The following is a 16,637-nucleotide window of genomic DNA, read 5'->3' on the forward strand; positions in this document are numbered from 1 at the left end:
GGGCAGGGCGGGAGATGGGCGGCAGACCCAGAGCCTAACGAAGGGGGTGGGGTGCACCTAGTGATTGAAATGGTAAAGCTCCTGGGGGGCGGGGACTGTCTTTTGGTCCTGGATTTATACAGCGCCTAGCACAGTGGGGTCCTGGGCCAGGACTGGCTCTGCCTAGGCACGATTTTGATGCAAATAAATCATAACAATGATAATAACAATTTACAAAATAGTTATGACGAGAAGAAGGTCTCTTCCCCCCCCCCTTGTCATCTTCTTTCAGTAAGGGAGGGGGGCGCGCGCACACACAAAACTACAACTCCCATGAGGCCTCGCGGCTAATGACCCGCCTCTCTCGTCGTGCGGCCCCCTGGGAGCTGTAGTTTGTGGGGAGCCGAGGGTGTCGTTCCCGGCTCCCTTGGCTTTGCCGTTGCTATGGCGACCCCGGTGGGGGCGGGGTGTGAACACGTGGCGGGTGCGAGGCGGGAGGCCGAGCAACCCTCCCCCGGGGCCGGGGAGAGAGGCAAAATCGAGGCCCGGGCTGCAGGCGTAGGGCTAGGCCGCAGATCCCGGCCGGGGGGTATTTAAGGCCCCCTGCCCCGCGTGGGCCCCCCTGGGCAGGGGAGAGCTGGGCCTCGCTCCGGGCGGAGCCATGGCGGGGACGGCGGCGGCCTGGCTCCGGCTCTCGCTGCTGCTGCTGGCCGGCGCCTCCTGCTGCCTGGGCGGGCCCCGCATCTACCTGAGCAGCTGGGCGGCCAGGGTGCCGGCCGGGGCCCGGGAGGCTGAGCGCCTGGCCCGCAAGCACGGGCTGCTCTGCCTGGGGCAGGTGAGGGGGCGGCAGGCCGGGGAGGTGGGGGTCAGTCTGCAAACGCCAGCCCCAGCAACAGGGTCATGGAGCAGCTGGGGGAACCTTCCCCCCCCCCCCTCCTCCCATCCTGCTCTTCCTCAGGCTCCTGCCCCACACACTGTTCCTGCCCCACACCACACCCCCCTCCCCAAGAGCAGCTGCCCCCAAACCCTTCCCTCCCCAACACCTCCTCCAGTTCTGCCCCAGGAACGCAGTCCCTTTCCAAGCTGTGGAGGGGGAGGGAGGTGTTTACAAGGAAGCACACACCCCTGCCTCTAAAAAGCATCCCACCAATTGTTCCCCAGGTGGAAAAATCTCCCCTTGGGAGCCAGGGCGCAAGGCCGCTCCTCTAACCCCACCCGCCTGTCTGCAGTGGCAGCTGGTGAAAGGCTGACATGCTGCAGAAGTGCATGCTTCTGATCGCCTCTGGCCAGCAGTTAAAGATGCATGGTCCAGAAGTGACATTAATACACTGGACATAGGACTAAGTAGGCGGCTTCAATCCAGCCTTGCATAGGTGCCATTGGATGTTGCATTCTTTTCCTCCCGCAAACCTTGATTCTCATTTACCCGTTTTCCTTCCTTCCCTCTCCCTCTTCTCTCTCCTATCTGAATTTGAGAAGCCTTTATCAGGATCGATTTTTATTTTAGATGATGACACTCTAGTATCATTATCAATTCCTCCTCCTGCGGCAGCTCGAGCTAAAAGCATGCAGGATGCAGGTGGGCATTGACAACAGATGCAAATGAATCTTTAAAGAGAGGATCTATATAGCAAGGTTGTATAAAACACACTGCTGTCCAGTGCGTTATCTGTGCTAATGCTGCCACCAGAGGATTTAGCAATGGATGGAAATTTAAGGAAAAAAGTTTGGTGCAGACCAGATCTGTCTAATTATATTTGGCCCCATAATTAAGTTTTTTATAAAAAAGAAGCTTTTATCAAAAAAAAACCCAGACTAATGAAAAAAATGTATCTGAATTTTTTAATAATATAATAGCAATACTAGATGAGAATACTTACTTTTCCAAACTGTGCAGTTCATGGCTCTATTCAGCACTTCCTGGTCTCTGCCGATGCATTCTTTGCACTTTTCCATTTATATTTATTTTAAGTTTTATAGCACCTAGAGTGTTGTGCTAGGTGCACCTGTCCTGAAAAGCTTACAGTCCAAATAGACAAGACCAATAAAGGGTGGGAGGAGAAATAGACTTACCCAACATCATGCGCCAAGTTTATGGTAGAGCTGGGATTAGAACCCAGGTGTCCTGACTCCCAGTCAGGTGCACTGTCCACTAGATCATGCTGCCTCCCTAGCTTATTGTACCTTCCTTAGCACAAAGCCAGCTGGCCAGTGGAAACTCTTATCTGAAAGAGAGCTTTATCTCCTTTTAGTTCTAACTGGCCCACAGCCATCTTCCTGCCATGTGTCGTAAATCAATGAGAGATCCAATTCACCTTCTCTACCTAGACAACCAGTTTTAGGCCTGGAAAACACCACTGCAGCAGCTATTTGGTTACAAATGACCTCACCTTTCAATCTGATCTTTTATACCAAACGAGCCCCCAGCTGACTTTCCACCTTGATTTTCAGACACTCACCTACCGGTCTTCCATGGTGCTTTCTTTGATGATACAATGGCTTGCCCTCTTTGCACAATCCTGGGCAAAGGGAATGCTGGTCCTTCATACAGCTAGGTGTCCAACTAATTCAATGTCACCTCATTCACCTCTTTCCAAAATCCATTATCCTCTTAGCCCTTTTTCTTTGATTGCTCTCACAGTCACTCTGAATTTACTCTAGGATTTCCACCTGTCTTTTGTTCTAGGTGTTCCACATTGCACTATTTCAGAAGTCTCAGCAACCACCCCCTTCTTCCATTGACCTTGGGTCTGGGTAGTTGAATGGCTGTTTGCCCTCTACTTCCCCCTCCCATTGTTTCCTTGGCAGCATGTTCACTACAAGGTAATGTTTCAATTGCCAAACCAACCTTTATCCTAGTGGTGCTTTGCTAAGTAACAATTACTTACCTTTGCCATTGTATAGGCCTGTTTTCAGGGTAACTCAGCCGCATGAGTAACCTAGTTTTGAGCCGAAACTTGCTACAATTGTTTTAATCTCTTCAGCAGAGCACTGTGTTTGCTATTTGATGTTACAAGAATTTCCTCTTTATCAGCGCCACCTCTTTGTCCTTCCCTAGCTTTCTGTTGTAGCATCCAAATGGCCTCATAGAATATTTAAAAGACTGTGCAGGTCTTTGTTTTGTTTCTACCCTGTCTTTCACTTTAAAAGACATCTTTTGCTAATCGATTGTGGAAACAGCTCTCTACACTTGGTGTTTTCAGGGCTGGGGATCTTTGGAGGCCGCCTGTCCTTTGGGGAGAACAAAATTCCATTCTAACTGTCACTCTCTGTAATTTTACCCAGTGCCCCATGATTGAGTAAAATGGAAACTTTGACAGATCCACTCCAGTTAGCCAGCAGTTGGCAGGTTGATCAGAAACATTAGCTCTCCGTTACTCTTACGGGAATTCTAAAACGATAAAGGCAAATGTAGAAGTGAAATTCCTAATGCAACAGCCAGTTTAAAAAAAACTAAAACCATTACTCTGTTCTGTTTTTATACACTAAGGTAAGCCCAGAGGAGGTGATTATAGGGGAGCAGAGATCTAGCTTGTATACTCCAAGAATGGCAGAATCTGCACTTTATTATGCTGAATGGCAAACAGGGTTAATTTTGCTGGAGGTGTCTGGCTGTCACCTGTGTCATAGCCTTACGTGTAACTCTTATTTCTGCAGATAATTGAAGGGGAACACTATTACCATTTCAAACACCGAGGCATAGTGCAGAAATCCCTGGACCGACACTGGGGCTGGCATTTGCGTCTGAAAAGAGAGCCTAAGGTGAAGAGTGTAATTTCCAGGGGGAGCTCAAAAGAACTTCAGCTTGCTAGAAAATGTGTTTGTGGCTTGTAAGGCTAAAAGTGACCATTGCGATCCTCTGGCTTGGCCTCCTGCATAGTACAGGCCAGAGAATATCACAGAGTTACTCCTGCATCGAGCTTGTAACATCTGGTTGAGAGGTAGCATGGCCTCTTTCCTCCTGTCAGAGCTAAGGTGTAAAGGGATAGACCAAGGGGCTGAGTTCCACCGTCATGTCTATAAATACAGCAGATCATGCACAGATTGAAAGGAGCTGCTGTGCATGTGTAACCTTGCACACAGAGTCCCCAGCTATTTTGATAGCCTGTCCGTGACAGCAGCCAGTGCTTCAGAGGACGGTAGAAGAACTAATAGTACTTTACTATCCCCTGTTTGTTTGGAGGAGGAGCCTTCTTCTTTAGTCCCAGCTGGTGATCAGATCTGAAAGATGAGAATCAATAGCCCTTTTATCTTACTGTGAGCAACTGCGAATGTTATTTTACATAGAAGTACTGTAGTCTTCTAGAGGCAAACCTTGGATGCTTTTGCCAAAGATCTGCTAGTTCATTTGATGCCCTGTTCCAGACTTTGGAATTGATTTGGTTAGGAATTGATGGAGGTTCTTTTCCGTTGGGTGAGGAGGCGGTGGTCATTAGTGCTTTGCAACCAGACTAGAACTTTAGGAAATGAGATCTACTTTGGTGGACACGGAAAACCTTTAGATGTACAGTTAAAATGGCCGTTCCCAAGCCAGTAGATCATAGAGGTATAAATGGTATGGGAAATATACAATGGGAGGTGAAATCTGTCACTGGGAGTAGACCGGTGAAGAGGAACTTGCAGCTTTCCCTGGCATTAAGAAGGGTCACTCCTCTCTCTAGGTCCACTGGTTTGAGCAGCAAACATTGAAGAGACGTACGAAAAGAACCATCGCTGTAGTGCCCACAGATCCTTGGTTCCATAAACAGTGGTACATGGTAATAATTTATATTCATTATCTCCTCCTTCCTGATCCTCCTCTGTCTCTGCTACCATATCCTCTTGGTTTAGTGGTCCATGAGGAAGTGTGTTCTAGAGGTTAGAGCAGTCAATTGGGTGCCAGGCCTCCTGGCTTCTATTCTTCAGCTCTGACTAGCTTGAGGAAGTCACTTCACTGCGTGCCTCATTTTCCCTAGCTGTAAAATAGGAATAATAATGATAATAAATCAGAATGATCTCTGTCATTGGAGGTTTTTAAGAGCAGGTTAGACAATTACCTGTCAGGAATGGTCTAGATAATGCTTGGTCCTGCCTTGAGTGCAGGAGACTGGACTAGAAGACTTCTTGAGCTCCCTTCCAATCCTACGATTCAATGATTCTTCAAGGAGATTCATAGATCACAGGCCACAATGGGCCACTGTGATCAAACCTGATCTGGCTTTTGTTTCAGAATAACGACATCAGTCCAGACCTGAACGTCCTCACGGCGTGGAGTAAGGGGTACACCGGGCTGGGCGTGGTGCTCTCCATCCTGGATGATGGACTTGAAAAGAACCACCCCGATCTGTCTGCTAACTATGTAAGATCAATCTGAAACTACCCTGGCGTCCCAATGTTGTGACCTCACAGCTAAGGAGTTTGGGATCAATCAGCTGCAACCGGTTGCTTCCCTGCAAGGGAGAGGAGAAGCTGTGAAAGAGCCGTTATCCTGATGTGGTGGGGCTTGGCCCTGGGGATCCAAACCTCTGGATGGCTGGATTGAGAGGCTTAGTCTCTTCACAGTGAACTCTCTCACTGAGGGAAACTTCAGAAATTTTACATGGCTTTTATAAAAGAAATACCCAAGACCAAAGAAACGCGACGAGATGTACTTAGAGGAAGCTGCACAGCAAATAAACCTTTGCATCCCAGCACATGCTCAGAAAACAAATGGAGAAAAGAGCAACTGAATCGCCTTAAGCGATCATTTATAGTGCATCTCCTACATCCTCTAAATAGCATAGGAGTTGGGTTGACGCCTTCCTCCCAGCCATATGGTCCCCCGGAGAGGCAGCGTGGTCTAATGGACAGAGCACTGGGATGGGACTCAGGAAACTTGGCTTCTCTTCTTGGCTCTGCTACAGATCCGCTGGGTTATTTTAGCGAGTGACTTTTTACCTCCTTGTGCCTCTCTTTCCCCATATGTAAAATGGGGATAACGACACAGACTTCCTTTGTAAAGCGTTAGGTATCCGAACACTCTGGTCAGAACACAGAGTACTGCCAGTTTAACTAAAGCTGTGATTATAAGCAGACTTTGTCAAACCAGTGCAAGTTTATGTGTAGGACCCTAAATTGATTGCAACCTGTTTAATTTGCACCCAAGATAAACTGAGTTTAAATCAATAGAGTGCGTTACAAAGTTGCACTGGTTTAATTAAATCCTGTTTATTAAACATCTTTTAAATTAATCCAGTGCAATTTGTGTGTGTGGATAAACTCTTCATTCTTGGTGGCTGGAGAGCAAGAGACAAGTGGTTGCTGTGTTCAAATATCCTTGAGGCAGTAACCCAGTGGACTGAGCATAGGACTAGGAACCAGGAAGCTAATGTGCTAATCCTGGCTCTGCTACTGAGTTGCTTTAGGTTAATGTCTGTTTTCCTGTTTTTAAAATAGGGATTAATAGATTATTAGGCCAGAAGTAACCACTCCGATCATCTAGTTTGCCCTCCTGTGCAACACAGGCCGTAGGATTTCCCTAGATTAACACCTGGGATATGGTTTACCAGTGTCCCAGGCACGGTAATACTTGTGAAGAACACTCACAATGTGGAGTGCTATGCAGATGCTGGATATTTACCTTGTTGGTGGCTTTACTTTAGGAGTTAAAGAGACTGTATCATGTCCATTGTAGCAAAGACAAGCTTTCTGAAGCAAGACCTTCTCAGCTCTTGTGCTTCCTCTTGCTTTAGGATCCCCTTGCGAGTTATGACTTCAACAGTAATGACGCGGACCCACAGCCTCATTACAATGTCTGGGATGAGAATCGGTGAGTTCCTACAGCAGACAGGGATGCTGTTATTTGGGATGGCCAGATCGAAATCCCTCGCCCTAGGATTTGAGTTTCTGGTGCTGGAGCGAATATCCTGGGTTGGCCTCGTGCTATGTCATGAGATTCATTGTTAGGATGCATAGAGGTGAAGAAGGTGGAAGCTAATTCTGTCCCTCCTCAATGAAGGTCTGGTGTTACAAAGGATGAGTGTTCATATGGGGGACATTCAGGCCAGGGCCCAAGCATAATTTTTTTGAGCCCAGTACAAACGTGTAACACAGGCCCCCTCCTCCACACATCCCACAATCCCTCATCCTACACATACAATCTCATGAGCCATGAAAATTTTTTTCCTCATGGCAATGGGGGTTGCAGCCTGGGCCGGGCCCCCCAAGGCCTCCGGGCCCCAGTAGAGTGTACCCTTCCCGCCCCCCATGTGGGGGCCCTGATTCAGGCACTTGGATTGGAGTCAGAGGGATCTTTCTGAGAATTGCACCTACTTCCTGAAGTGCTGTTTGGGCGATGACACTGACCAGGGTCTCAGCTACTGTTAATTGAGTCCCCGTCTGGGCGTCAGGCAGACTGGGTGGCTGCTGGGTGGTTTTGGTGGTTCTCTGTGTCATCCCATTTGCTAGCTGCTATTGCACCACTTACCACGACTTGCATGTGACGAGTCTTGCCTGAATGGAGAGCGCTTCTGATCGCTTTTTCACTGGGAATCTTGTGAGAGCGGTAAAGCTAGACAGCATCCCCCCATCTCTTACGCTGAGTAGAAGGGATTAAAAGCACAGAGGTTCTGGTATCTAGGTTAAACTGAGGAGACTTTTCCCATTAGAAGGACCACCCCCAAATGGCAACGTATCTTAAGGAGGGAACACCCCAACTCTAATGGAATATTTCAGGGAGAGAACAGCTGCTAATTAGGATTAGCATGCGATGTCCCTCGTGGCAAGGTATAGCACATGGGGGAATCTGGCTGTGGTGACTCTGACTCCTTGACTCTGTCCCTCAGGCACGGGACACGCTGCGCAGGAGAGGTGGCAGCCACAGCTAACAACCGAATCTGTGGAGTCGGCGTCGCGTACAATGCAAAAATTGGAGGTAAGCAACCCGCTTTCTTGGGGTAATACTTGCCAGATATCAGGGCGCATGGGAAGGGAGCTCCCGAGTTTGCCCCGATCTATGGAGTGCATGGCCACAGAACAGGGACTAGGCAGCGCAGCTTAAGGGCAGTTCTGCTGGCATCTCAGACCAAACTCTTGGTTAAAACAGGCTGTGACTGACCGAAGAGGCAGCGTGGTCTAGTGGATTCAGCACAGCGCTTGAGGGCAGGAGCTCCTGAGCTCTTAACCCAGCTCTGCCGATTTCTACCTTGGACAAATCAGTTAGGACCTGACTGATTTATTTATTTTTTTTTTTTTGCAGCAGGAGCACGTAGCTACAAATCCATTTGAAACCAGTGCGAGTGGCAGGTGCTCAGCCCCTCTGAAAATCTGGTCCCTTAACCTCTGCGTGTCCATCTGTAGAATAGTGAAAACACCATCCCTGCCTCCCAGGGTGCTGTGGAGATTGATTAGTTAACGCCTGTGCCTTGCGCTGAACGCGTACAAAGGGCTACCCAACCTGGCTGGAGCTGGAGTCTGGCGTGACACTAGAGGGTGCTCTTGCATAGCTGCTGCAAACAGAGTAGACGAGCTGTGGGTTACGAAGCGGGGCTGTTGCACCCTGTTCTGGCCACCGGCCTTCCCGGTGCAAGGGAGGCGGTTTAGCTTAATAAATGCCCTTGAAAGCTGGCTCTCTAGTGCACCACCTGCAAAGCCTGGCTCGGTGCAGCAGCGCCCAGCGGAGCGGGCACCACCACTCATGGCACGTAGCTCAGGCTGATTTCCTTCAGTGGGCGTGTTTGGCAAATAGGGCTCGTGCTCAGGTGACCTGTTTAGCTTAATAAGAGACAAGCATGGAGGCTTGCACGCTAATGTCAGCGACTGAAGATGCTTGCCTCACCTGGAGAGAGAGAGAGCGAGAGAGCCCATGGGCCTGTTGAAGGCAGCAGCACTGGCTGGTTGAGACCTCTGACCTCTCTTCCCTGGCCCCGCAGGTGTGAGGATGCTCGATGGACCCATCACAGACATCGTGGAGGCTCAGTCCCTGAGTTTCCGCCCTCAGCACATCCACATCTACAGCGCTAGCTGGGGCCCGGAGGATGATGGGAAAACGGTGGACGGACCTGGCGTCCTGGCCCTGGAAGCATTCTACAAGGGGATAGCGAACGTAAGCGCAGGCTTTGGGCCTGGTTCCTTTGAGAGAGCTCGTGACGGCTCGCTACGCCAGCCCCCCAGCGAGGCGAGACAGCAGGGCCCAGTTCAGGGAGGGATTCTGCTCCCCACGCACCACGCAGCCCTGTGTGCCGGGTTTTTGAGGGGCATTTTTCTTGCCTTCCTTTGACGCGTCCGAGCCAGCCCACTGCTCAAGGCTCGGCTGGATGGAGCCTTGGTTTGATCCAGAATGAACAGATATGGTGTTTAGTTCCCATGTGACTAGCCCCTCCCTACCCATTTACTCCCAGCCACCTCCATAAAAGCACCTGTGTGCACGGTGTGGCAGACAGGGATCGGTCAGCTTAGCTACAGTATATTGTGTTCCCATGGAAACAAGGTCAGCGGTAGCCAGGACCCAGGAATAGCTGTGTCTGAGGGCCCCTGCTGCCAACAGACGGGAGCCCAGTGTCTCCCTAACACCCCCGCAACAGCATGCGACTTGGTCCCCACCCCCCAGGACCCAACGCAACACTGGTCCCTGCCTGCTCCCCTCCCAACAGGGACGCGGTGGCCTGGGCTCGCTCTTCGTCTGGGCCTCTGGCAACGGTGGCCTCCGCTACGACAACTGCAACTGCGACGGCTACACCAACAGCATCCACACCCTGTCGGTGGGCAGCGCGACCCAGAGCGGCAAGGTGCCCTGGTACAGCGAGGCCTGCGCCTCCACCCTCACCACCACCTACAGCAGTGGCACCAAGAACGAGAAGCAAATCGTGAGTCCCCCCTGCCCCTGCCTCCCTCTCCTAGAGAAAGCTGCGTTAGAGACCCAGGAGGCTCAGCAGTGACCCTTCTGGCCGACTGGGGAGCAGACAGATGGCTGGAGGGTCCCGTCTGCGTCTCTGTCTGAAGGGGGTGTCTTGAGGGTATGAAGAGGGAAAGGATGGGGAGGAGGGGAAACTTACATGCCCCACAGGGAAGCATCAGTCTTTGCATCAGTCTTTGCTGTCAGTAACCTGTTCTTTACTGTTCCTTACTCCTCATAGCTCCAGGCAGTTTCTGAAGTCAGGGGAGGGAGGGTTGGGGGTCTCTTCGTTCCCACACCACACTTCTCTCTCCCCATCTCTTCTCTCTGTTAGCGCCTGTGCTGCTGCTGGTGTTCCCCTGGCAGGAACTGCAGAGTGGGGCTGACTGCTGGGTAGAGCAGGAACATTTTCCCCCGCCTTCCCCAAGCTCAACCTGACCTCTGCCCAGGAAATCCTGCCCTTCATTTCATCCATGCTCCTTTACCAGCAAGCGCCAGCTCAGATCCAGCCAAGGATTCTGCACAGAACGTGTCTCTGCATCTCTAAGTCAATCCCGGGGCTTCCTGACCCGCCCCTCTCGCCCTAGGTGACAACTGACCTGCGGCAGCGCTGCACCGACAAGCACACGGGCACCTCCGCCTCTGCCCCCCTGGCCGCTGGGATGATCGCACTCGCTTTGGAGGCCAAGTAGGTAGAACGTGTGTTCACGCTGCGTTCCTGCCTCCTCAGGCTGTCCCTGCCTCAGCAATGCGGCCTCTACCCACAGGGACTCTGCTACGCCCTACGGCCTCTTTCCAGGGCCTTTCTGTAGGAATTAGGACCAAAATATCTCCCTGTCACCCCGACAAAAGCAAACCCTGTAACTGGTGATGTGGAGTCAAAATAGTTCACGATGACCAGGGATGTGCAGCTCCTTTCCACGGAGATAATTCAGAAACCAAAGTGAACGTCCCCTCCCAGTTGTTCAGTTGCCTGGGGTAAGCCAGCTGGTTGGTCTCCATCCAGGTCCAAGTGGCTGGGTGTCCACCCCACCATCTGCCCTCACTGGCCCGCTTGTTGGCAGAGAAGCCACGGACTGAACGAGCCACAGATGCTCCGCTCTTAACCCTGAAACGCGGCCTCTCCAAAGCACGGGAGAGCAGAGCAGGGACTGTCTGGAGGAAGCTTGCCCTGACATTGCCCACGCTCTACTTGCTGTGCAGATAAGCAGAAGCCACCTGCCCCCTCTCCCCAGCCCCTGAGTCACATCAGCCTTGGATAGAGGAGACCTCTTTCCCCAAGTCCTCCTTGTCTCTAGCCCAGCACTGACCTGGCGCGACATGCAGCACCTCGTGGTGAGAGCCTCCAAACCAGCCCACCTGCAGGCAGAAGACTGGGCCCTGAATGGAGCTGGACGCAAAGGTGAGGCTTGGTCGAGCCATTGCAGAGCTGTTGAACTGCACGTGCAGCCGTTCGTTAGCGCTTTACTGGATGCGGCGTGCTATCGGCACCAGGGACCCTATTCGCGTCCACTCTAGTATAACGTGGTTTAAAAAAAGGCTTGAAATCCTTGCCAGACTGTCAGCTGTCGATGGTCTCCACTAATGCGGCAGCATCTAAGCTAGGTGCTCCTTTCCTGCTTGGTGTGCAACACAACAAAACAGTCTGGTGTTGGAGCTCATTGAGTCTTCCCCGGGCGGGGGTCTCTGTTTTTCAGTGAGCCACCATTACGGCTATGGACTCCTGAATGCTGGCGATCTCGTGGACCTAGCCAAGAAGTGGACTACGAGCAGGCCCCAGAGGAAGTGTTCAGTCAAGGTTGTCTACGTGCCCCTGTAAGAGAAGAAACCCTGTTGGAATCTGACCCTTTGCGTTGCACGGGTCAGGGGGAATCCTGGTGGAAAAGCCCTTCCCTGCACAAAGCAGGAGCTGGGAACAACTTCCTGAGGACGCTTCTACAGGGAAATGAGAGCTTGGGAGGGGGACCAGGTTCTCAAGTGTCTACAAACACCACAGCCCTTCAGGAGCTCCTGCTGTTGCAGTTGTGTGGGTGTTAAAGGGGGTGGCAGCAAAGATTGACTGTCTGTCACTCAGATTCATGGGGGCAAGAGCCAGGGCCACTGGGGGGGTGGGTCTTTCTCTTACCTCCAAAAAAGAATAACCCAGACTTCAGAGCTTGATCCCGTCCTCTGCTTGGAACCCAAGAACTTCTGTCCCAAAGCTCTGCTCTGCTTTAGCTCCTGTTTGCTGGACACACCTGAACTGATGCAGTTCCTCTGTGGTTTCATTAAAAAAATATCCACTGAAGCAAGAGCCGACTCCCCAATACCTGGTCTCAGTGGGTGTCTGGGAGGTGGGGGATAGATGCCTTCACCTCCTTTTCTTGTCTCCTGGCAGGGAGATAGGCTCAAAACTCACAGTCAGCAAAAATGTCTCTGGCTGCATCGGGAGGACCAGGCATATCCGCTCCCTGGAGCACGTGCAGGTCCGCATTTCCCTGAGTTACAGCAGGAGAGGGGATCTGGCCATCTCTCTGACTAGCCCGATGGGAACCAAGTCCACCCTGGTGGCCATCAGGTACGGTGTGGACCGAACGCTTCCTTCCATGGGGGAAGGTGCAGCCTGTGGTGACCAGAGGGGAATTACGTGACTCTAGAGACTTAAAACCTGACCAGCAGGGAGTGGGCTTGCTCCAAAGAGAGCCGTGGCACGGGATAGGAGATCTCAACCCGGGGGTCAGAACCCTCCAAAGGCTCAGGAACAGGTGTTGGTCTTACTTAAAAGAGATTGGGAGGATGGGGTGGTCCCAGCGAGGTGAGAGGCGGGTCGTGTCTCTGCGCTGGGGACGTCAGAACTGCCGCAGTGGAACAGATCCATGGATTATCTGCTGCGGTTTCCTGGCTCCAACATGGTGAAACCCTACATTAGAGGGGCTCAGGTTCCTTCCTGACCCTAGCCAGGGAGCAGCGTATGCCCAGAGGAGAGAGACTCCAGCTGGCTTCTGAAGTGCATCCCGTGACCTTCTAGTGTCCAAAGGCTGAAGGGTTTGTGCGTTTCCCTTCACTCGCCCCACTAGGCCGTACGACACCAGCAACCAGGGCTACAAGGATTGGTCCTTCATGTCCACGCACTTCTGGGACGAGGACCCACAGGGCACCTGGACGCTCTTACTGGAGAACAAGGGCGATGCCTACAACACAGGTGAGCATCCCTGTCACACGGGAGACATCTGCAAGGGCCTATTTGCCATTGCTACAGCTGCTTTTTCTCTGGTTCGCTGAGGGTGAGCAGAGTTCAGGCCATACCAGGCTGCTGTGTCCATGGCTCGGCTAGCAGGGCTGTGCGGAGCTGGAGCAGGGATCCCCTGGAGGTCTAGGCAGCGAGGTCTCTTTCTGGGTTAGTTGTTACTCACGCTGCCTTCTTCCAGTGGGAGCGCGCTGTTCCCAGCGGCCTTGGTGTCTCCCGGGTGGCTGTTCATAGCTCTTCTCCTGAACGCCTGTCAGTGTTAATCCCTTGTGCCCCAGAGCCGTTACATCTCCTCCCCTAGGCGCCCCTCCTTTGCTCTCCTGTTTATCCCAGCCGTCTCCTGCACCACTCAGTGTACACGGGGCCTGAACTAAATGTCCTCTTCTGGTGGGGATTTTGGAGCTAGTGCGGTTGTGCCTGCTTGGGATCCTTGGGAGCTCCCTTGCCAGGGGCTCTCTCGTAGGTACCATGGCCTGTAAAGCTGGGATGGGGTGGAGAATCACCCTGGCATTCTTTCACTAACCCATCGAACACCACGTGGTCCCAGCACTCCTCCGCCACACCGTGCTGTGCCTTGGGCCAGCCCCTCGGGGCTGGGGTGCCGTTAAGTGCCCGTGCGGGTGTCTCCATCCTGGGCGCCCCAGCTTCGAGTCTGAAGCCCTCCCCTCCCCATCTTCCCCCGCCCGCTAGGGTTCCTCACCAGCGTGGTCCTGCAGCTGTATGGAACGGATGAGGACATGATGGCCAGACGGATAGCAGCCTCCGTGGTGAGCGAGTGTGTCAGGCGGGACGCCAAGGGAGTGTGCGAGGGTGAGTTGTCCTTGATCTTCGTATCCTGCTCTCCCTGACCCACCCCCGGAGCAGGGAGGGCCCTGGCAGCACAGGCGGCTGTCTAGGAGTCACCTGGAGACCATTTGCCCAGTGGGGCGGGGGTAGGTACATCCATGCAGAAGCCCCGGGGAGGCGCCTGTGTTCTCTTGAGACCCTTCTGGCTGGGACTCCTGAGAAGCCAGTCAATGGCTGCTCCTCAGCGGGCCAGGGGGACACTGAGGGACAGACCCCCCCTCCTCCCGTGGGTGCTGGGCCCTGGCCCTCGCCATTCTGGCATCTCCGTTTGGCCCCAGGAACGAGGCTGCTGCACGCCGGCCTCGTCTCCCTCCATTACGGCGGGGCACTGTCTGCTCTGCCAGAGGGGGCTGATCACCCGTTTTGCTGGGGTTCAGCAAACTGGATCGGCCTGGGGCTGAATCAGACTAAGTCTCAGCCTGTCCATCCCGCAGCCAGAAACGCGCCGCTTCCGAGCCGAGCGCCTGTCTTGCTTTACTTCCCGGGGACATCTCGGTGCTCTGCGCAGCAGGTCAGAACTTGGAAACCACCTAGAGGCCTTGGAGTCACGGATTCGAATCCAGCCAGGGCCAATTTAACCCTTGTCCTAGCTAGAAGTAACTGGAGTTCCATGCCTGGAGGGCTTTCTTGGAGAAGGCCTTAAACCCAAAGCCCCAGATCCTCAAAGGTATCTCGGCTCTTAACTGCCGCTGAAATACCTTTGTGGATCTGGGCTCAGGCTCCCCTCTGCTAGGTCCCTAGCAGGTCCACACTAGGTCCCTCTGTGCCCCACAGCTGTGCAGCAGGCTCTGTGCTGGCTGTTGCCCTCCCACCCCAGAGGTGGCTGCATTTCAGCCCCGGTTGCAGTACATAGCCTGAGGTGCTCTGTGCTCATGCTGTCTCTTGCCCCTCTCCCCGCAGAATGCAGCACCCCGTTCTACGCATTCCAGCACCTGTGCCTGTCCTACTGTCCTCCCCGCTACTACAACCGCTCCCGGAGGTCTCTCTCGGCTGGGAGCGCTCACCCCATCCAGGTCTGTGCCACCTGCCACCCGTCCTGCTACACGTGCCGGGGGGACACCGCCAACAACTGCACAGCCTGCCCTCCCTTCTGCACCTTCCATGAGCTCTCCCACTCATGCTCGCAGCCGGCGTACTCCTCCCTCTTTCCCCGCAAGGTCGTGGAAGCGCAGCACCGTCAGCACCTCGCTGTCCTCGTCCTGGTGATCCTGCTGGGTGGGGGCCCACTCCTCGTGGGCATCCTCTACGTCACCTACCACTTGATGTCCCTCGCCGGTTCCTGGGGGCAGCAGAGGGGGCCTTGCACTCTGCCCACAGCTGCTGGCTTGGACGTGGGAAGACAGACTGGGACTGGCAGGAACAGGAGTGGGGCTGGGTGCTTAAATGAGCCGGGGCAGCTGCAGGCTCCTGGGCCACCAGCGGAGGGCAGAGCTGGCCCCGTAGCCCTGCCACTGACAGCAGGCCAGGCTGCTTCCAGACTTACAACCTGACCCGGCTGCCATCTGTCACTTTGATACACCCCCCCCAATCCCTCTGAAATAAACCAGCGCTTGCCGTTCAGAGCTGGCCTGATCTCTCGCTGCATGCTGGCCGGACTGGAGCAATGTAACAAACCTCACAGGCTGCCATGACCACTGCACTGGCTCCTGTGCTGATACCACTATCCTCCGGTCCCACATCCCTGAGACTCGGGGGACAGAGGCATGTAGGGTGCTCTGCTGTCCTCTGCATCTTTCCCTGGCTATAGCACAGCACAGGTAAGGACCCAAGGCTTCGCCTAGGGTGCAGCATTGCTACAGGTGCCCAGCAGCAGCGTCTTGTATCGCTTTCCCAGCCCGAAAAGGAGGGGGAGTGAAAACTGACAAGCAGAGAGAGGATTTTCCACCCAGTCACCTGCCCCTCTTCTTGCTGCACCTGGGTGAGGGCGTTTGACTCCTCCAATGCTGGCTTAGCTGCGAGCCAATGCAGCAGGCCCGGGGAGGAAGAGAGATGTAAACCGGGTCGCTGTGCTGCTTGGAGCACAGAGCCTGGAGCGGCACGGGTAACAAAGGACCGAGTCCTGAGCTCTCCCGCCCAGGTCCTCAGTGGTCTTTAGGAACCTAATTCCCACCGAAAGCAATGGCAGCTGGGTGCAGAAGTCTGTTTTTGCAGCTCTGGGTCTACCCCTGCCCCCAGTCCCGCCGTCACTTCCTGCTGCTCAGATCCCTCATTTGCGCCACTCTCCTTCCCAGTAACAGAAGCTGCAGGGCCTGAAGAGGTAGAAACATTTTATTTTGTGCAGAGGTTTTTGCCCAGCGAGTTTGTGCGAGGAGCCATCGGAGCAGAGCGCTGGGCACCATCACTGAGTGTCATGGCCTTTTTGTGCAGGAAACAGACGCCTAGCGCCTCAGCTTGGATTTCGAGGGAGCTGCAGCGCTCCACGGTAGCGGAGGAGTTGGCTCCGGGCCTGCACAGGGGCAGTGCAGAAAGAGGAGGGAGGCAGGTTTCTGCTCCAGGAACAGAACCGAGGGGCTGGGCCTTGGGAGGCAGCTTAGACTCAAGTTTCTCATCTCAGAATTCACAGTTCAGGGGCTTTCACCTCCGGGCAGAGCTGAAGTGGGGAATTCTCCTAAGAAAGGTGACAGGTAACGGGGCAGTGCTTGGCGGGCTGCCCTGGCCCCTTTGAGGAAATAGCAGTCAAAACGCCAGGGCTGTAGCTGAGGATATCAGAGCCACCTCCTGGCACTGCAGTCTAAT

The 16,637-nt window shown here is 53.6% G+C and overlaps 1 protein-coding gene across 3 annotated transcripts; it reads left to right on the top strand.

Annotated features, from left to right (window-relative positions):
• The first annotated feature begins 483 nt into the window (after positions 1-483).
• Positions 484-16,611, top strand: PCSK4 (proprotein convertase subtilisin/kexin type 4). Of its 3 annotated transcripts, none has more exons than XM_067559601.1 (15): positions 484-814; positions 3,637-3,741; positions 4,641-4,736; positions 5,189-5,317; positions 6,690-6,766; positions 7,782-7,870; positions 8,868-9,040; positions 9,588-9,800; positions 10,417-10,517; positions 11,128-11,231; positions 11,527-11,644; positions 12,207-12,386; positions 12,886-13,010; positions 13,746-13,865; positions 14,802-16,611. In XM_067559601.1, exons 1-15 carry the CDS (start codon positions 641-643, stop codon positions 15,389-15,391), a joined length of 2,394 nt encoding a protein of 797 aa, XP_067415702.1. In that variant the 5' UTR covers positions 484-640; the 3' UTR covers positions 15,392-16,611. The 3 variants fall into 3 exon arrangements, with proteins under 3 accessions (XP_067415702.1, XP_067415723.1, XP_067415713.1); XM_067559622.1 differs by lacking the exon at positions 14,802-16,611 and adding an exon at positions 14,336-14,550; XM_067559612.1 differs by lacking the exon at positions 5,189-5,317.
• Positions 16,612-16,637: the final 26 nt, after the last annotated feature.

This window comes from Emydura macquarii, unplaced genomic scaffold (assembly GCF_026122565.2).
Source record: "Emydura macquarii macquarii isolate MOO-44397 ecotype Brisbane River unplaced genomic scaffold, CSIRO-AGI_Emac_v2 contig_306, whole genome shotgun sequence".
Lineage (NCBI taxonomy): Eukaryota > Metazoa > Chordata > Testudines > Chelidae > Emydura > Emydura macquarii.

Coding starts and splice junctions, on each gene's coding strand:
- PCSK4 (XM_067559601.1), top strand. CDS start 641: ATGGCGGGGACGGCGGCGGCCTGGCTCCGGCTCTCGCTGCTGCTGCTG. Junction 11,645..12,206: donor AAGGTTGTCTACGTGCCCCT/GTAAGAGAAGAA, acceptor GTCTCCTGGCAG/GGAGATAGGCTCAAAACTCA. Junction 12,387..12,885: donor TCCACCCTGGTGGCCATCAG/GTACGGTGTGGA, acceptor TCGCCCCACTAG/GCCGTACGACACCAGCAACC.